The sequence below is a fragment of the Dermacentor albipictus genome, chromosome 2 (assembly GCF_038994185.2).
Source record: "Dermacentor albipictus isolate Rhodes 1998 colony chromosome 2, USDA_Dalb.pri_finalv2, whole genome shotgun sequence".
NCBI lineage: Eukaryota > Metazoa > Arthropoda > Arachnida > Ixodida > Ixodidae > Dermacentor > Dermacentor albipictus.
In genome coordinates, this window is record NC_091822.1 from 151,567,237 (window position 1) to 151,588,355 (window position 21,119).

General features: G+C 47.8%; 1 protein-coding gene across 9 annotated transcripts in view; it reads right to left on the minus strand.

Annotated features, from left to right (window-relative positions):
- Positions 1-21,119, minus strand: part of LOC135899850 (arginine-glutamic acid dipeptide repeats protein-like) — a 75,446-nt gene that overhangs the window by 18,513 nt on the left and 35,814 nt on the right. For 7 of the 9 annotated variants that reach the window (XR_011512190.1, XR_010563737.1, XM_065429236.1 and 4 more), the window contains 5 exons: positions 18,683-20,332; positions 11,537-11,681; positions 9,361-9,719; positions 4,390-4,689; positions 1,620-1,950 (listed from right to left, as the gene is read on the minus strand). Coding sequence is in view for 7 of the 9 variants with exons in the window: in XM_065429236.1 (XP_065285308.1) it covers positions 1,620-1,950; positions 4,390-4,689; positions 9,361-9,719; positions 11,537-11,681; positions 18,683-20,332 (2,785 nt within the window). In the remaining 2 variants the exon portion in view is untranslated. The remainder of the gene's footprint in view (positions 1-1,619; positions 1,951-4,389; positions 4,690-9,360; positions 9,720-11,536; positions 11,682-18,682; positions 20,333-21,119) is intronic. The other 2 variants (XM_065429237.1, XM_065429234.2) reach the window with 2 other exon arrangements.

The following is a 21,119-nucleotide window of genomic DNA, read 5'->3' on the forward strand; positions in this document are numbered from 1 at the left end:
GCACTCTTTGCTGCTGCTGCTCTACAAAGAGCATGGTGCCTAGGTTTCAAACCAAGTGATGTACAGAACTCTGAGTGGGCATGAATATAGTTCCAGTGTACATTCAGGCAGCCTGTACCCGCAGGCTGCCCTATTGACAGCAATCTCCAGTACAATCAGTGAGGTTTCTTCTTTCTTTTTTTTTTGTAGAATTGACCAAGTAACTGAATGAAGGCCCATAGTGTCAGCAGCCTCCTAAGTCATCTTTACTTGACGATGGCTGTAGAACTTAGGATCAGAGAGCCAGTGATAGATATGCAGCTGCTAGGTGCTTTCCAGAATTTTACTTTTGTATGATGCCTCAATCACTTCTGCAGCCAGGTGTCTGTGCCAGCCCAAGGGGCCTAGTGAACAGGGCTCATGATAAGGTTCTCTTTATGAAAGGGTGGTATTATAGATATCGTTACGAGCTACCGTGACAATATGATAATAGAGTGAACGCACAATATGCTTGGTTGCGGGTCCGAAGTGCTGACATGCGAAATGCCTAGCTGCAGATACAAGGAGCCGATGTGCGATGTGCTTAGTCGCGCAGCTCGAGGTGCTGACGCCCGCAGTACCTAGCCACGCAGTCCGAGGTGCCGATGCGCGAAATGCTTAGGTGAGGATCCAAGAAGTTCGCGCGCGATGTGCATGATCGCCGAGTCGGAGACTCCCTATACACGAAATGCTTAGCCACGTGTCCGAGGATTATGTGCGCGATGTGCTTGGTCATGAATTCTGAAACACCGAGTACTGAAAGGCTTAGCCGCATGTCCAAGGATTCCACGCGTGAATCTTGGTCGTGAAGTCCGCGTCACCGATGTTCGGAATGCTTAACCGCGGGTCTCAGATGTCCAAAAACACAGGGATCGGCCACGCTACTGCAATGTCCACGTAGAGCTCATTTTGCCATGTCGAGATCACGGCCAGCGGAGTCGTCCAAACTCGCGAGGTGCACAGAGCCGAGCAGACGATGAGAGCGCTGGACCAATGGTGAACCGCGCTGGAGTCACATGGTGGGCACGGCCAATCGCAGACTCCTTCGCAGGCACTACCTTCAATCATTTGCTTTTTGTGTGCTTGCTTCTGTAAGGCGAAGATAGCTGAAGCGGCAGTTTTGAAGATGGAGAAATGCGTTTTCCCACGAGACCAAGATGGCGGCACTTGGTCGCACCGTTCTGGAGATAGTGTGGCTTGAAAAACACTGTTCTTTCTTGATTTCTGCGAGATTTTTCGCAACCTTGGCTGATAAAACGAATTTTTTTAGAGCATTTCTGAGTGGTTTATAGTGATGATATTTGGGTATAAGAAAAAGGGTTATAGAAACTGAAAATGTGATTTTCAAGGAATAGATGTTTTGACAATTTTTCGCTATGCGAAAGCTGCGTCAACCCCTTAATACCTTATACTGGCAGGCGCCTTTAGAGCTATTTCGGACATGGCTGTGGTGAGTTGAGCCTCTGAGGGCAGTAAAAGACGTACTTATTTTTCTGGACTCCACGATTTTCCAAGTGTTCACTGTATTACATCCCACAACCACAGGCTGGCTGCAAGAAACACAGTATCAAATAAAAAGGGAGAGAGGCAAGTGGGCTAACCTGATGCGCGAGCTGCTCCTCGTAGGAAGAACGCATGAGTGCAGCAGCAGCAGGGTGCATCAGGTCCTGGGGCCGCGGGCCACCTGGCGGGGGCCCGTGTGGCGCGCCTCGTGGAGGACCACCGCCACCCCCGGGGGGCGCCGAGCCTGGCCCACCAGACGGGTAGCCAGTCACGTACGGCCCGGCCGAGGGAGGGGGCTCCCCACCGGGGGGCATCGCCATGGCCACTGCTGCTGCCGAGAGCGGGTCATGATGAGGGGGGTGCAGGTGCAGGTGTGTGTGGGCGTGCGCATGCGTCGGGGGGACGTGGAGCTCACCTGCCATCTGCAACCTGAAGAGGGGGCAAAACAACAAAGGAAGGAAGAGAAGTTAGCAATGCGCATTGTGTCACACAGGTCCCATACCCAGGGAAAAGGACACATGTAAAATGGATGCAAAAGGAAAATTTTATGTCTGGCTAGATTGAAAGATTAGGCTTCTGTAGTAACGAATTTGTCATTTATGGCAATAACAGAACTTCTGTAAGCGAGAAAATGAAAAGTGAGAGAAAAACAGAAAGAAAGAAAGAAAAGCGTAAATTCAGAGTGGTGCCACCTGTTGTAGACTATGGTACTCCACTCATGGCATCTGCACTGGCAGATTCCCAGAGCGCCATACAGGGAGGTTACGTGGATATTCGTCAACTCATCCATTTTACCGTGGGCAGTTCAAATTGAGGAGCAGCAGCAGGACCTATAGCAGCAATTACCTACACAATTAGGTAAGATACTGGCATACTGAAAACAATGACAGACGTCTAGACAAATAATCTATCAATCTAGCTTGACTTTATATTCTCCTTTATTGCCTTTTTAGAAGCCACTTCATTTCAAGACAAGATATTTTGAAAACTAAAAAATGGGGAGGAACCCGAGACATTTTGCTTAGATAATAAAGTTGATGAATGACACCAGGTCCGGCATTATCAGACCTGGTGTCACCAGTGTTATGATTAAGTCATTTAGTAATCAGGCCAGGAACAGGTGCTGCCCATGAACACATAAGCAAGAGTGCAGCATGTCTGCCTTTCTGTCTGAGCTCACGTGTGGCAGCCGCAGTGATTGCAAGAACAGAATGAGCCGACGTATGATGACACATCCACCTCCTTGGTTAGAAAACTGGCTTGTTTAAAACCTTGTTTATAAGTCTTTTCTTCAAGGGCGGGGGGGGGGAGACACAATAAAGAAAATGCACTAACTTCAAAACTTGCTAATCAAAGTCACTAAAAAATTTGGCATGGATGTACGCCAAGCTAGCAGGGCCCGAGGAACTCGAGGCACGCATTCTCATGATTATGTCCGCTAGCTCATGCTTGCTCTCCCTGAATTCGGACTGGGTCAACAATTTCTCATGGGCAGGGCTTCTTGGCGGTAAGCTTTGACGTGTTTACTCGGCAAGAATCCATGTGGCATAAGATGTTGACGTGCGTTGAGCTGGTATGGCCCAAAAGGCCTGAGATGCGCTTGTGTTATTTTCCTACTGCGTTGCCTTTTAAGGTGGCCACGAAAAACAAACTAAATTGAGCTGGTGTACATCAACCGAAACATAACGCTACCAGAGCGAAACATGGTGCTCACTTCACACCACCGGCAGCAAGGAATGGCAACACTTGGTTTACTGCCTATTAAAAGTGTGCAGTACATTTCAAATGGCATACGCCAAACGTGCTGTGAAACGAGATAGGTGAAGATGCTTGGCAGCCATAGCTGTGAATGTGATATGCGACGGCGTGCGAGGACATCTGTTGATACCGGACGAGCAAACGGTGCATGCTGGCATTTTCACGTGACACAGGCGGGCATGCACTTCTAGGAAGCTGCCATGGTGAGCGCCCACTGCCCTCTATCACACGTGCCTTACACCTTTTCTTGTTTACATGGGATCTAGCAACCAGAAAACATGTACAATCACAGTTTAGCGATGTACTGAACATTGGTGCCAAAAGATTGTGTTTTCTGGGACCTTATTAACTAGTAAAAAATAAGCGCAGCTGCACTGGGTAACTTTTTTGTGTTCTTGATCGCAAACATTGGTGCCGGGAAGTCGTATGAAACGGGATCGTACCAACAAGGTTCTACTGTATAACAGTAAATTATTTAGGATGCTCTAAGACATTACAGCATTTTTTTCTGAGGTTTAGAGGGTTTGGCCCTTCATTTATTGCAGAAAATGAGAAATCAGAAGTGCATGCAAGCACTCCACTAAAACTCGTGACAGGACACTTAGGACGTGAGAGTGGCAAAAGAGAGATACACAAACAAAGCTTTGTATGTAGCTTTGTATGTATGTGTCCCTCTTGTTGCTGTCGCAGCACGAGCGTGTAGTTGGCAAGACTGAACGCAAACGCTGAACTACCAAATCCAGGCTCTGAAAGGACCACACTATTGAGAGGAGCCAACCAGCCACTGACTAATTTTGCAGACAGAGAAAGGAGTGCAGCAAAACTGCTTAAATGATTAAGCAGGTTCAATTAACAAATTTCGAGAAAAAGTAATTTCATTTCACTGTCAGTGACACATAAGGGTCATTAGTAAAAGTTTGGTTGGCCTTGCTTTTTTAATAACATTTAAATGAATGACATACTTTTGTGTATTATACATTCACCAAATATGCATATCACACAGTGACATCCATGTGACAGATGTGCACAGCAAGTAGTTTAGGTCAAATTCTATTCAGGGCTCAAGAAAGCAGCCACAACTAGCAAAATGAACAGGCCTTGTAGGCTCACCTCAGCAGGGGATCGGCGGCAGCGAGGGCGAGGCGGTCGGCGGCCGGGTGGAGCCGGTCGTCGGGGGGCAAGCCCAACCGTTCTCGTTGGTCTCCATAGATCGCAAAGGGGGACATGCCCGCCGCAGCGGCCCCCAGTGCGCCCCCGGCCGCCCCCAGCCCCGCCGCAGCCGCGTACCTCCGCTGCAGCTCCAGCCAGTGCGGGTCGTATGCCTGGGGGAGCCGTGACTTGAGCTCCAGCTCGGCCTTTAGCTTGTCCTGCAGCTCGCGTTTCTCCATCTCCAGGTCCAAACGCAGGCTGCTGCAGTGGTGTCGGGGGGAAGAGCAGCCCACTCATTAGCGCCATCAAGTTTGCAAAAGAAGGCATCACCTGACAGCCCAGTGGGAATGCATGTCCTGCAGTTAACTGCCAAAGCTTCCTGTGCTACTGTTTAATGTCACCCTCATTGCATGCATCTCTGACCAAAGGCAGCGTAGCGCATACTATAGAGAGTGTGCCACTAAGCATTCGATCCTGTAGGGAGTTTATTCTGTGTGAAAGCAGCTGGTTACCCTGCATTGAGATAAGCGGTATAGAGAATTAAAGATGATAGAGGGAGGCACGAAATGAAATGAGAGACAGAAAAGAAAGAAAAGAACTGTGCGTACAATGCAGTGCAGACTGTGAACACTCAAAGTCTGTCACTTATAAGCCGCACATCCTCAGAAAGTAAAGCAACATGTTTAAGGCCTTTTGGGCTGAGAACAGTGTGGGCCACTGCTGAGCAAGATAAGAATCCAAGGCCTGGGATTGGTCATGCGGGAGTGCCTATTGCCATCGCATTAGAAACTGACGGAAGTGAACCGCCAGTAGAGGGTTGATCCCAAGCGAAATACTGATGTTGCCTTGCAAGCATCTGTATCGAGGTACAGTAGACTTCCACTAATTCAATCTCGACTGAAGGTCCCATCCCGCGTCCACACAATTCTTTGGGCCCAAACTATTTTGATCCTAAAATTTACTTTCGCCGGATAACTCAAACTTTGCTGTTCAGCACGTCTGCACCTGACCCCAATGGTGACCCATATCGTGACCCCTTTAGCAGCAGTGTCAGTCTTGACGGACCTAAGGAGACAGTGAATACATCGAACACACGCCATCCCCTGCTCGAAACACTTGTTTGCGGCCAGATTCTAAAGCCAGAACAGTAGCTCACAATGCGTAATTACAGTATTTACCTGGTCTTAATGCGCAATCTCTTTACCCTATAAATGTGGTCCGAAAATTAACGACGCGGTGCAAATGAATACAAAACCAAAACTGCATTTATAACAGCCTACCATCAGAGCCAGCGTCATCGTCATAGCCATAACAAGATGGCACCTCGCATACCATGCTCGCATAGCCTAACATTGATGATGCGCCGCTTGGTCTTCGATTACGAAGGCCCATTCTAAGTTATTGTACATATTAAGCTAGTGGAAACGAGTCGCAACATGAGTTTTTTTGGCATTGCAGAGAATTAACGTATGAGGTGCACCTGTTTGCCATGACCAAAAAAAGAAAAGACAAGTCCTTTGCAGTACCGCACACCTCATTTTTCTCATACAGAAATGCAACCTTCTCTCATTTGGAAAAAACAAAGATTTCCTCCCAATGCACAGTTGCGATAAATAAGGAAAAGTCGGAGCATCGATTACGATAGTAAATTAGTAGACAGCTATAAGAAAAGTAAATAGTTTTATCGGCCGTATAAACTTTTAAACATTCGCCCACTAGCTATATTAACAAGCATGGTGCCACGGCAGCTAGGCTCGAAGCACGTACGAGGCAGCCATTTTGAAATGTCGATAGCGATATGGTAATTCAGATTTACGGTCGTACTCGATTCTAACGCGAACGCAACTTTAGGACCAGTTTTATCGGGGAAAAAAGTGTAAATTAAATTCGAGTAAATACGGTACATCTGTCTCAGGAAGAACTAGCAAAGTAGTCGGTCAAGGCGAGGGCCACTACAGCGTTTGCGATTGTTGTGGGATCACTTGAGAAATATTAAACATGCAGTGGATCATAAGGTGGACATGTTTTGGTTCATAGACAGCAATAAAGTGCTCTCTAGGCATTATGAAGATGGACATAAGGGGTAAATAAATCTATATTCTGTGAAAGTAAAGTGCGCATGCTTCATTTTCTTTATCTTAATGACAATATCAGAGGCACGCTGCTTTTTTTGCTAAAAGATTGAGTGCATGTTTGATTTCCAATTTGTTTAGGAGCCCTAACGTCTTTTTTATGTTCATTTTCTACCACACATAGAAAGTGGATGTGCGTCAGATTCGGAGGTGTGAGAATCGGGCAAGTACTGTCAAATGAATCAGGGGTGTACTTGGGGATTTTTCTACTTTTTGTTTAATTTGACCTGCTGCATAATTAAACCAATTTCGTCAGTTCCATCACGGTTGAATTGACAAAGGTCAACTGTATCACACACACACAAAAAAAACTGCTTAGATTCGAAGATCCTTATTCTTTCTTCCCGCCGAATAAAACATGCATCTGATGAATAACAATTAAAGTTTAGCGCTCCATGCTGCTGAGATCAACTGAGGGCTTTCCCCTACCACAACGTGCACTTCCGCTAGCCCCATGCATTGATTAGTGTTGACAGGCGGAATGAGAAGCTTGACTGTCGCCCTTTCTCAGGTGCCTGATACCATGGCCTTGGGCCGTAACTTCAGCACAAGCATGTATTTTGTACTTTATGCATGCCAGGCCCCCATTGTAGTCATGAGCAAAATGCATTCTTGGTCACTTACTGTGCAATAGAGAACATACATCCTTAATTTGCTAATATACAGTTCACAACTCCTCATTAAAACCTCCAAAAAAAGCAGCACTAAGGAAACAAAACATTCCCGCACGTAACCCCCAATAGTAACTATGTGTATGCTATGAAGCTTTCATAATGTCTACAAAAATATATTGACACCCAGACAAATCTTCAGCTATCGAAAAAGCATTAGCGCAAGAACGAGACAAGTGAAGAGGCAACACACACAAGCACTTTTTCTGTCTTTCTCTTGTTTTTGTGCTGTTATCCTTTTGCCATGTACCAACACAACAAAACTGCTCTCGTCAATTTCAGCTACCATCCCTCAGTAATGCATTCTGATGGAAACCAATTAGATGAACAGCGCACCTACACACTAATTTCTCTGCTGCAGCCTCTACATGACTATATCCTATACAGTCGCCGACCGTTTATTCGGACCTCACGGGGACTGCGAAAATGTCCGAATAAACAGGTGTCCGAAAAAACAGATTAAGAAAAAAAAATTAAATGCTTTATTTCCACGCACTTATTCGGGCTCGGCAGTAGGCTTGGAAGAAATCGTGAATGCGCCGTTGCACGCTGTTCCGTTTACGCGCAATTAGATAAGCCTGAATCTCGGAGAGGGTCGTGCGGTCACTATTAGCAGCTGAAAGCACAGTCACTGCTTGTACACGCTCCTCATGCGACGGCAGCGTAGCACATGGTGCGTCATCTTCCGACTCAGTCATCGTCCGGCGGTGCAGCAGAAACCTGACGAATGATCTTGCCGTCGTCGAGTTCTGCGCATGTCAATACAGCAGTGTCAGCACTTATGAAACTGTCAAATGAGACGGTGTCCGGAATCGTAATGCAACCACTGCGCAGGTCTCGGCAGAACATTTTCCGCGTCAGTAGGGAGCACATCGGAAGGTGACAAGTCTTAGGCCTCCCGGCACCCGCTTGCCGGCATTCCCCAGCGCAGTCTGCGCGGGCACTGTCGGCGCCATTAGAACCTTGACGCGATGTTTACGTATGCCGCGTTGGCTAACGGAAACCTCGACACGGCACACAAAGCAAACGCCACCGTGCCAACACCAGTAGCACGAACGAAAAACGCGGCCTGCTCGCAGCGTCTTGCGCGAAGAAACAAATCAGCTGCTGGATTGTCTTGACATGGCTTACTAAGCTGAAACCGGAACTGCTGCAGAGCCACTCTATCTAACCAGCCAGAAACAATGATGAGCGGGGATTTCCAGTAGCGCCACTTCGTGGGGCAGCAAGGAAGCTCCGTTCAAAACAAAAATGGCGTTCAGCGAGTCAAACCATGCATCGGTCAGAGTCGGTGCATGGCGCTCTCGACCGAGTTGGCTCAAGGAGTGTCCGAAAAATCAGACGAGAGGTAGCAAGGTGTCCGAACTTTCGGCAGTTGTTATACATTATGTTCTATGGGGAGAATGGCGGTGCCGCGAGGCTGACCGAATAATCGGGCATGTCCGAATTTTCGGAGTCCGGAAAATCGGTCGGCGACTGTACTTTGCATAGCTGCTGGGCCTTGATTCTGAACTTACTGCAATGTTTGCATATAATTTTGCTTGCAAGATAAGGCATGCTTTCATCACCCCCACAAGCTACAATGACTAGACGACGCGGCACACATCAGTCCCAGAGCACACCTAGAAAAATCTCATGCCTCATTCATGCTTTCGCACAGATCTTCCAGGGCCATGCTTTTTTGTTGATCCCATTTTTATCATTTACAGGGCCAAGCAACTTATCTTGGAGCACATGACTGGGTGACAAATGGCAACGAGAATAGAACAGGTCCAAGCATGTCAGCCAGTTGTTTACTGTACAGAAGCAGGAACAGTTCCAAAGTCACCGACATATAAATATCTCATCATTTTTACGAATGCCTTTTTTACAACCGCTTCTTTCTCATCCCTTTCTCCCTGGATCAAGTATACAGCACAGGGGTGGTGTGCTCAGATGATCACTTTCAGGCCACGAATGCTGTTTGCCCATAGATGTCGGTGTGTCTAGTGCTAGTCAAGCCATATCTTGCAAGAGTGTGACCATCGGAGAATATGACCCCAGGCCCGACTGCCCAAAAATGCAAAACCGTGCCTACAGTGTGCAAAGGAAGCCAGTATCGAGCGTCGCAAAAGTGCAGAAACACTCACTTCTCTCTCGAGGCAGCAGCTGCTGCAGCATACATGCCCAGTTGGTAGTGTAGCATCATGGGGTCCATGGCGGCGGCAGCCGCAGCTGCTGCAGCGGCCGCCGGATGGGACCGGGGTGACGGGTACCCGCTGGGGGAGAAGCCTGCGTGTGGTCGGGCATACTCGCTCAGCTGCCGCAGGGCGGGGGTGTCTGCTGCGGCTGCTGCTGCGGCTGCCGCCGCATACGGGTTGGTCGCGGCACCGCGCTGGGGTGCCGCCCGGTACGGGTTTGCACCAGGGGGGAAGTCGCATGGGTGGCCACTGGGGCCCGCTTTGTTCTCGGATGCCCCGCTCCTGTGTTCCAAGGAGCTGAGCCGTTGCTACGAAGAATGAGAACAGAGGAGCCAGCCACATGGCCAACGTAAGCGAGCGCTAGTAATAAGAGCAGCGAAAAAAAGAAAAAAAAAATGCCAGATCAGTGCAAGTGTTTGCGATTACAGACCTACACAATCCTTTGGAATACAGGGGAAGGCTTTCTAAACGCACTGTCATCGTATGTGTGTGGAGCTAATGGCACAGTATTGCAGTAGTATGCTGAGCTATTACACAAAACCGCACTTGCTGTTGTATTCATGTGTGCCTTTGTCAAAATATTTTCTGAATATTACTTTCAAGCAATTTAAAGCATGAAAAGTGCAGTGTGTGCTCATAATCTAAAATCTTCCCCTCGTGTACTACTCCTATGGTTATTGATTGCACTGGTTTGAAGGTAGTGATATTAGTTACATATATGTGGGTAAACAAAAAATTTCATGATTGAACATTTAGCAGCTACATAACCAGTGTCGGAGGCAGAGACACAAAACAGAAGATGTCAAGAGTGGCAACTGCAAATTGCGATTTCTGCCACGAATGCTATCATTGCTGAACCTTTCACAATTTTCTACAGCTTACTACAAATCACGACTGCTTCCTAACATCAACTTACATCACAGATTAGTTTGCATAAAAGATAACATTGCAGTGGCCCCTATAGGTGCAAATGGTCTCCTATATTTTCAATTGCAATAGCATATAAATGACCAAAAACACTGCTCACAGAACACGAAGCAACGGTCATGTGGATGGCAAGATCTTTTTCCATCAATCTACTTTCATTATAAGGATTGAAACAACCGATTTCGTTAAGCATCTTTCTAGCTACCAGCACTTTCAAACTTACCAATAATCTACCCTTTCACTCTGCGGTACTAGCTTTTTAATCAAGTGCATCAGCTGGGAGAGCGACTGAAGTGAACAAGTGGTGCTTCTGGGTATCAAGAAAAAGTTCATTTTAAACTGTGAAGCTTTCCGAGTAACACGCATGGTTTTTGGTTTGCGATGTTATGCTTTTTTTTTTTAGGAACAGTTGCACCTAAGAAAGAACAAACACAGGGAAAGAAACGAGCTAGACGAAAAGAGCGCAAGTGAATCGCAAGTTTTCCTCTAAGTGATAGCGACATGCAGTTATAAGTGTGCCCTCAGGACTGATGAAAGGTCACAAGAATTGCAAGGTGTGCACATAAAAGCATTATTTCGTAACAACTGGGCCGTATAGTTGTATACATGGCACTAGATGTGTTATACATGGCCATCCTCCTTACAGCAAATCAATAGTTTACCTTCTAATTGCTACAGCTTGGCTGTTCACATACGGAATATTGCCAACAAGCTCCATTTGTTCTTCCAAATAAATGAAGATAAAATTATTTCTAGGGCTGACTGGCTACTAAGGCAAAACTGCCGAAGCCGCAAACTTTATGGTACATCAATTGGCTCCTACCTCACTCTAACTTGGTTTGCAACAATACAGAGCCTGCTCGAAATTGTAGCCAAGGAGCCAGGGCTCAAGCCAAATGTTCAGCTCTTCCCAGACTACAGTCAAATTCATGTAACCAGAGTTTGTAAGGTCTTTGTTGAGCTACAACTTTAGAGGTGACAGCACCTCCAAGCACTCTTGGCTGGAGGGGCACTCCGATGAGTTAGGTGAATGTGTTCCAAATGCTCTAGAGCACTTCAAAGAGACCAGTTGAATATACCGTGAGAGTGACAAGGCCTCTTTGAACTATCTGAACCAAATAACTGCAACAAAATGCAGCTGGCCACACCTTCGGCGCCCTGAGAATTAATGTGCCTTCTACACTGTGTCGACACTCACCTTGGCTTCCTCCCTTTCTTTCTCGGCTGCCTTGCGTGCCCTCTCCTCCCTTTTTCTCGCCAGCTTCGAATCAGGAACGGGCTTGAAGGTCAAGTCCGTGCGAGCGCAAGAGTTGAATTCGCCTCGACTCCAGTGCCGCAGAAAGCTGGCATGTGAGCGAGGAAGAGAGCGACATTCAACACTGCACACTTGGCAAGAGCAACTATGTAAATGCTTAAAAGGACCATTAAAGAGCAACACTAGATCAGTTCAAACTGATGCAACTGTGTTTCACATTTGCATTTACTTTGCATAAAAAAATCTTGATTGCTACAGCAGAAAACGAAGGCCCAAAGTTGGTCTCTTTAAATTTCACGCCATGACAATGCACCGTTAGGGATTTCAAAGTACAGTTGACTCTAGTTACAACGGACCCTGATAATCCGATAAAAAACGTCCATTTTATCTTAAGTCAGTAACACCCGAGATGCCTTAGTTCTGAAACTATCGTTGCAATGTCTAATAACCTTATTTTCAAAGAGCGAGTGACGAACGTCCAAAGAAAAGAAAAAGAAAAAAAAAGTCGTTTTTACCACTCGATAGGCGAAGCATCAATTGTGATAGCAAATTAAGAAAGGTAACCGCGGCAGCAGCAGCGAGCGAATTGACCTTTGTGCTGTCTCGCGTCAACGCAAGCTAAACGTCGAAAACACAGCACATATGAAGCTACCGGCACTGGGCACACTTTGTCCACATAGCAGATCGCTTTCAAGATACGGCTCCCGCACGAGCATGCCGTTAATAGCAGCCACCGGAGTAGAATCCCCCTTTCTTTCCCTTGCTTTCCCCCCATGCCTCGTGCAAGAAAGACCGTGCGCTTTCCTCCCTCCCTCACGCACAAAATATTGAACCACGATGGTTGGCTGACCCTCGCAAGTCAGTTGCCAGCCTGTGTGGTCATGGCAAAAGTCCATTTTGTACGCCTGATTGACAAAAATTGCCGCTAATTTCGTCTGCTGTAGCCAATAGTTCGTTGTAGCATGGCCTGTTAAAGGCGAACTTGGTTGCTTTAATAAAATAGCCGGACCAAACTAAGGTTGAAATATGGTCCGTTGTATCCAAAAGTCTGTTGTACGCAGGTCCATTGTAAGGAGCGTAGACTACACCTTCATGTGCTAGGGTAGTTTCTAGTGTAGCAAACATAATGAAAATTCCTTAAGTTCAGTCTTTGGTTCATTCAGAACGCTATGTAATCGCCATTTAAAGATAAACTACGAACTAATCAGTGGCAGGCACTACTTAAGTCATGACATCAGTATAGCTTTTTCAAGGTGGCCTCACAACCAGTCCTTTGCTTTTGAATCTTATCTGGCATGCCAAGTTCCTTTGCTTGGCTAATATAGAACTTTTTGGTATTCCATAGCCATTATTTGCCAATCTAGCTTAATCTAATACAGTGCAGTCCACTTATAACGATACCACGTATAACAATATGCTGGTTATAACGACGAGTGAACTTAGGACTCTTATCAACTTGTGCATTAGGGCTACAAGAAAAAAAACATATAACGATATTTTATTCACCGAATATAGGGTATAATGATCAAAATTTTGCCTTCTGAATGGCACTTTCCATGCAGAATAATCGTGACATCTGTTCCCAAGTTATCCTTAAACGTATGATGCTGGGTCAGGGCGAAAACTTTGCCTATGTGCATTTGTATCTGACACCATTACTGCGCGGCACATCCCGCTGTTGGTCCCGAACGCACCGTTTGCAAAAGCCACGGAGAGCATTGCGAATTGGTGTGTCATCTGCGATGGTGCTTCACGTGTACAGAGAGAGACAGAGAAAAAGCGAAAAGCAAAGCAGCACCTGTCCTTTCTACGCTCTCCCAGTGAGCATGGAGATGCACTGCGAAAGCAGCCCCGAAGCATCAGGAGACGTATTCTGGGATTATCACTTTCGGCAATACTATTGCCTTTGATGATGTGGTGCTCAACCAGCCAATCCGCTCATACAGTTTTGCTCGAGCAGCCAATCAGCATGTGCCTGATGGCCGAAGCAATAGTATCGACGAAAGTACTCGTTCCAGAACACATCCCCTGGGAGCACGCTGCTACTGACGATGGAACATGATGGAGGAGTTTCTGAGTGCAGGTAGTGCTGCCTCCTTCTGCAAAGAGATATCTGATGGGGTGATCGTTGTCGCAACAGACGGCACCGCTGTGCGACGAACGTGATGAGACTGACGATGGCCTGCCTTTGACCAGCAGTAGTTGAGCGCTTAGTAAAGACGACAACAAAGACACATGGGGGCACAAAGGGATATCGTGTGTCTCCTTCTTTGTCCTCGTCTTTACTAAGCGCTCACATCTTGGACCGCACACATCTTGCACCGCTTGTCTTTGACATCGACTCCGATCGAGTTGCTCATTGATTTCATCCAAGCTAAATTATTTCCACCAGTGCTTGCACAGCAGCTGGAGGCGATGCACACTGCAGTAGTGAACCTGGAACTCCCGCAAAAGCAAGGCTAGATTTCTGGCTTTTTCAGCATGCCTAACACTTGACAGGCTATTTAGAGGTATACATAAACATTTTATTTTTCACTGTCCACTTTCTACGTCTATTTTCAACGCAAGTGGCAAATTTGGTTTCGAAGCTGCAAAAGTATTTTCGGTCCAGATATACATATCGTTATAAGTGGACTGCACTGTATTCCTCTTTCATTTCCCTTTAAACTCTGAAGTGGTCACTGCAGAGAGGCACGAGTTTGCGGAGTGAATGTATGCCGTAGCTAAATAAAGTGCAGTTCACTTATAATGATATCAAGAAAAACGAGAAATCTGATTGTTACAACCGATCATTGCTATATCTGGACTGCTAAAAAAAGAAGGAAAAGAAAAGCTGCCAAACGTACCTTTATAGCTCAGAAACCAAATTTGCCACTTGCGATAAAGAATTGACGTTGTAGAAAGAATGCTGCGAAAAATGAAATGTTTATACGTCGCGTCCAGTGGCTACGCGAACACTGGCAGCTATAATTTGGCCTACATGAAATAAATGAGCAACACGACATAGCATTTTGCAGGAACATTGGGGTCTGTGTAAAAAATGGGCCACTGTCGATCTCCTCGCCTCAGTCGCACAACGCTGTCATCTGCCGCAGAACAAGGGGGCGCTATCTGCACTCAGAAACTCCTCCATCGAAGCACGATTTATTTTATCCGCAGTAGCGACGTGCTCCCAGAGTTCGGTAATGTCAACGGCTGCCACCATGTTGGTTTTACACATGGGGGTTTCACCCTGGCGCACAAAACCCGTCGTTTCCATTCATCGGCATGGTCCCTGGTTCTAGCCTTCATGATCGTGGTGCCCACAGTTTTCAGAATCGTCAATATTATCGACTGCGCAAGCTGGTACTTGGAGCCTTGCAAAATTTGCAGCTTCATCTCAAGCTACACAGTTTGCACTTTGTCAGGGCACCTACCACTGCTTCCGCGCTCACTGAGGAAGACAGGGTAGAAAGGGAGCGCAGGCGCAGTTCATTTCTTGGCCCCCCCACCCTATGTGGATGCTCGCCAGCGACGCAGATGCGAAGTAGCTGGCGCCATCTTGTGGCACACGGCACCAAATTGCAATGCTCTCCATGGCTTTCGCAAACGGAGTGCTGGCAAGACACACTACGCAGTAATGACGGCGAATACAAACTCACGTAGGCAAACTTTTCACACCGTCTCGTTTAAGAGAAACTCAGCAAAGCAAATTTCACCATTATTTTGCATGGAAAGCGCCGCCCAAAAGGCAGAACTTCAATCGTTATGTCTGATATGCGGAGAATAACATATCATATATGGCTTTTCTTTCTCATAGCCTTAACGCGCAAGTTGATACTCTGGAATCAACTCCTTGTTATAACCAATATATCGTTATATGTGGTGTCATTATGAGTAGACTGCACTGTAGTACTCAACGAATTCAAGTCATTCAATAAGAATGCTTCCGCTTTAGGCAGCCTATAGATTTGTTTCACTGGCTTAGGAAACTCAGTTTATTATGGCAGACCATCTCATAATGTTTGCATACCTTTAAAACCACTTATGGTGCTGCAATATTACGCTTTGCTTCCACAACATCCAATGACGAGCTGTTCCTGTGTCTCCTCATTATTTTGTCATGGTGTGCCGGATAGAACTACATTTCAATTCTTTATTTACAAGCTCCTCAGCTGACAAAGTTTAGTTGGGAATGGTATCACATTTATCGAATAATGCATACGAACCTTCTTATCATTACAAAACAAAATCTACACAGCCTTTATATTTCACTTTGTTTATAAATTAGGAAATACAGTTAAACCTTAATATAACAAACTTCAATATAACGAAATTGCCGATTTAACAAAGTATTTAACTTTTCATAAGTTCTTGTCCATAGAAGGCCATGTATTTAGAACCTCAATATAATGAGGTGAGTTTGTATGAGATTTCAATATAAAGAAATTTCACCGCTGCTGCAAAAGAAAGCTGAGACAATAAATGGAAACTCCCGCGATCTCAAATGGTCAAATGATTGAATTAGAAGCGGCTGTTTGCAAACGTACCTCTCAAATCGTGCTTGACAAGAGGGACCGTTGAAGTGGAGCCGTATCATGTTCCGTATAAGTGCAATAAGATCCTATTGTTCCCCACGCGCTGTGCGCTTTAGGTGCAAGTGAAAGCGTGCAGAGAAGAAAGATGGTGGCTTCAAAAGTGCCGCCTTCCCGCGCAGGTGATGAAAAAAAGCCGGGGAGTGAGCTTGTCGGAGGGGGCGGGGGGAATTGGCGGGTAAGTTGGTGAGCGTCTAGGCCGTGGCTGCGCATGGCTGTAAGAGTAGCTGAGCCCACCCTGCTTTAGAGATAATCTGCTGCATATGCAAAGAATGTGTGCCGCGACAGCATGGTGCCATGTAAGCTGCCTTACCACGCATTTAGTATTGGAGGTTGCGTAATCTCGAATTAAGGTGACCCGTTGAAGTGAGAGGCAGACGAAGTATTCACTGCCCCTAGCCGGCGCTTTTCCTGATAGCGTCATCCCAGAGCGGGAGACGCTATTAGAGGCTGGATTGCACAACATTTTGACGAGACACACAGAAGGGAAACACAGAGCGCTACATGCAACTATAGTTTTATTCCCTTGTCAGTGGAATAAATATAGGAAGACACTCAACCTTGGCAAGTGACGCTATCAGTCACAGCAATGGAGTGCACGTGAAGGCGTGGCAGGATTCACTCAATTTGTACCGTTGAGAAGATACCATCCACGTACACGGCATGAAATTGCATCATTCGTTGCCGACTTCCAAATTTATCAAAATAAAATGTTTTCTCATTCAAAATTTGCTTTTTTCGATTGCCCGATAAGTTGGAAAATTTTGCGGCCCCTTTTCGTGTAAGAAAAATAGATCGGTGACTGGACTTATTTGCATAGAAGTTTGAATTTCAACAGAACGAAATTTTGAAATAACGAAGGAAATGGCAGATTTTACCTACTTTATTATATCGACGTTTAACTGTATTTGGTTATTTGCCTTGATACTTGAACGTAGTTTTTTTTTAACATTAGCATTTGATTTGGAATGCTGCTATTCGCACACCCGCAGTTCTTGCGGTTGCAATAGCAGTGCTGATACATGTTGAATTCCAATGGCAGAGTGAGGGCGGGAGTAAGGTGTTCCAATGAGAGAGTCGGAGGGGATTCAGAGCGGGAGTCACTCCGTGGAGCACAAAAAGCTGCTCCGCCAAAATCGGCGGAGTGGACCGGAACTCTGCGTGACTTATTTCCTTTACCACGTTTGTCTGCTAGGAGGCGCCACCGGTCACGACTCGCCAGGAAGCAAAAGCTGCTGCACGCTTGGCGAGATATCCATTCCGCACTTTTAAAAAAAACAACAGGTGAACGGCGCTGAAGAGACAAGTGACCGGTGCGGCGGTGCTGTGAACAAACAGCGGAAGGAAATGACAAAACGCAATGTATCCTGGGTAACTCGGTGATAGCACTTCCGCTTCCGCCTTGCTCCGGCGGCGCAGGTTGTGTTCCATTCACGGATCTGGAGGCGTTGCTCTGCGCCAGAGTCAAGTGCTTGCTCGCGGAGTCCGTCGGCTGCTCCGACTCCGCCATTGGAATTCAACAACAGTCAGGCCAGTCAATAAAAACTGTAGCATTGCATTCTGTTGGTCTCATGGGCTAGCTTCTGTCTGCCATTAGAGGTTCCGTGCACTGAGAAATGGGAGTCCTAAAAACTAAAGCACGGCTACTACACATGGCACAGTGGTGCTCCCACGCCCACCAATATGGTCTGTACCTCTGGCACAGCACGTGACTATGAGAAATTGCTGTGAAACAGGCTTCCTTTAAGGGGGGACGTGGATTCTAGAATGATAAAAAATCTAAGAAAAGTTGATTTTGAGAAAAATTCATTTTAGAAATGTTTCTGCCTTCAAGTACTTGCCCTCAAATGATTAACACTGATTTCGATTGGTAAATAGGAACAAATCGGCTTTCAAAATGCCACGGGAGCCACGAAACGCCCTGCGCCAGGCAAAATTTGGTCAAACTTTCCACGCAAGCCGTGGCCGCAGCCGCTAGCCGACCACCGTCATCTTGGACTTGTTTTGAAGCTAATTTTGTACGCATTTTACGCAAGCTCAAATGGTTGACATGACTGAAGCGGCCGTTTTATTGTGATTTGTTTTACGTGGCCACTGTCTCCACTACTGCTGCCGGTTTGCGTGGGCCATCTTTGTTTAATTTTGCTTGTGCTCATGCAGCTGAAGACCACGGTCAATGGCGTGTTGCCGAACGGCTGGCACGAACGGAACGGCCGCAACCACCTGCTCTGTCCAAAGTGGCATTCTACTACCACCGTGGGGTCTACTGGGCCTAGCTGCAGGTTGATGTCATCAGATCATCAGCCAGCATGTCCAGCTGCATTCTAGACTGCACTGATATGACACTATTCAGTATTCAGTGGGCGAGACAGTTGAGTTCTCAAGAAGTGCAGCGATTGTGTTTGAAGGAGTGTCTGGCACCACCGTGCGCAAGGGTGTGGGAATTCAAGCTGCTCGTCGCAAAGGCTTCGGAAGTCACAAAGGGAGCAAAGAAGGAAGGCAGAAAACTACGTACATGGCGGACTGGCTGCGGTGGCATTCGCTGTCTTCAACCTTGGGCTCGGGGCTGGGTCCCCTCACCAGCTGCTGGGCCTCGGGCTCTTCCTCCTCCTCTTCGGGCACAACGTGGTGGACGGGGCCACCATGGTGGGAGCTGCTGCCGTGATGCGACGACAGCCCACCACTGTGGTGGCCACCAGAGCCCCCGTGGTGGGAAGGTGGGGCCACCCGGTGCCCGCTTCCCCCGCCACCACTGTCTAGCGGAAGCTGAGGGGGGAGAGGCATGGACACGGGGGCACGCGAGGGAGGAGTCTTGGAGTGGTGCTGCGGCGCCGTTGCCTGATGGGCTGGCGGCGGAGGTGCGGGAGGAGGGGCAAACTGTGTATGCGTCTGAGGAAAGTGCAGGTGTGGGGAGTAAAGCTGGGGACTGAAGTAGGGCGAGTATGGGAACCCCGGATGCATTTGTGGTGGTGCACCGGAAGGAGGCACATTACCCGGGTGCTGCCGAGCCACAGTGACCAACGGGCTCGGGTATCCACCACCCAAAGGAGAGGCAGAAGTTGACACGGCCACCGAGGAAGTGGCAAAGAGGGGGGGTGAAAAGGGGTAGTGGTGGACGGAGGCTGTGGAGGCGGGCGTGGAGGTTGGGGTTGTTGGCATGGGAACAGAGCAAGGAACCGGCTTCACATGTGATGGTGAGGAAGAATGAGAAAAGGAGGGCATGTGGTGAGGGGAGGAAGGGGCACTCACGCGTTCTTTCGGGGGAGAGGGTGGGGGCTCGGTTTTGACATGGTGCGGGGGCGGGCCCGGGTAGTCCACGGGGGCTCCGGGCACAGAGCACGGCGAGGACCGAGGGGGAGCCGAGGCACCAGCGGCCGCCAGAGAAGATGCTGGCAAGCAGGAGGAGGATGAGGGGGGAAGGGGCGCCAGGGGAGACAGGCCCCTGGGCGCCCCCAGCGGTGAACTATTAGCAGCCAATGACTGTGTGGCTTCCGGTGGAAGTGGACTGACCCCGCTGCTGCTATTAGGGGGATAACCCCTGGGGGGCCCTTCCATGAGGAGCGTGGGCGGTCCGCTCATTTCTTCTTTGATGCGCACAAGATGGCTCTTGATAGTGGGGGGCATCATGCCCGACGGGAGCAGGGGCTCCACAGGGGGTGGAGGCATGGCCGACAGAGCTGCCAGGGATGGGTTGATGCCTCCCGGCAAGGGCAGTGGAGGAGTTGGGCGACCACGTGACAATGGGGATGACACCAGCCGAAGGGGCTTGGACTCTTCCACTTCCATCTTGATCAGGGACAATGGCATGGCATCAGGTGGTGCTGCTGGTGACTTCACTCTCGGGTCTGGTAGCGAGAGGGTGGGTGGTGCCTGAGGAAGCAACTGATCAAACTTGTCCTCAGACATCATCAACTTCGGCGACGGCGCCAGAGTCTGCGTTGGAGGTGTTGGCACCCCCCTGCCGATCAGCTGATGTGCCGGTGGTGGCACGGGCGATGATATGCGAGGCAGAAGTAACTGTGGAGAGCGCTCCAGGTGTGGTACTTGGCTCGGCATGCCTGGCATCACCAAAGAGACAGGCGAAGGACATAGTGGTCGTGAAATGGGGAGGGAAACAGGCGCATCTTCTGTAACTGCTGGGCTACACCGTGCTTCCTTCGGTGGCCTGCAAAGTAATATTGCAACATTTTAATACTGTCAAAGAAATTCAAAACTGCAATTTCTTGGCACGTGCTAGACGCTAATGGAGCAAGGTAATATCTGCCTCACGATTCACACTAATATCACGTACACCTTTCCACAGCTATAAACGTGCAGCTTCTAACATCACAGCACTTTAATAAGGGAAAAGCTTAGGCCAACAGACTTTACACGAATGCATACGGTAACTCCTCTCACCTTGCAGCTCATTTATGACTGGCTATGTGACACGGCAAGAGCTGTGTGGGCATTTAAATTAACCCTTTGAGGGTCGAATTATTTTGAAGAAAACTTTCCCGGGTGGTCAAATTATTTTATTGCGGATATTGAATGTACAAGATGTATAAAGTCGGGAATAAATAGTAAAAAAAATTAGGGAACAGTATTTTGGTGTCGGCATCACTCAGAACTGCAATATGTTCAATAGTATTTTAGAGTGTGGTACTCCTTAAAACACGAGTCTCCGCGCCGCCGCAGAGAGCGAGAATACCTCATGAGCGGCGGTGATAAACGAGCTAAGAGCCGTGCCAATCAAGATAGAAATCAACTTCCGCCGCCCCCGCGATAGCGTGCCGACAAAGATAAAAATCACGTTTCGCGCGCCTCTGTTGCGGCGGAACCGAAACCGCGAAAGCGCGTTGCCGCTGAGAGCGAGAATACCTCGCGAGCGCCGGTTATAAACAGGCTTAGAGCAGGGCCAATCAAGATAGAAATCAACTTCCACAGCATTTGCAAGAGTGCCGACAAAGAGA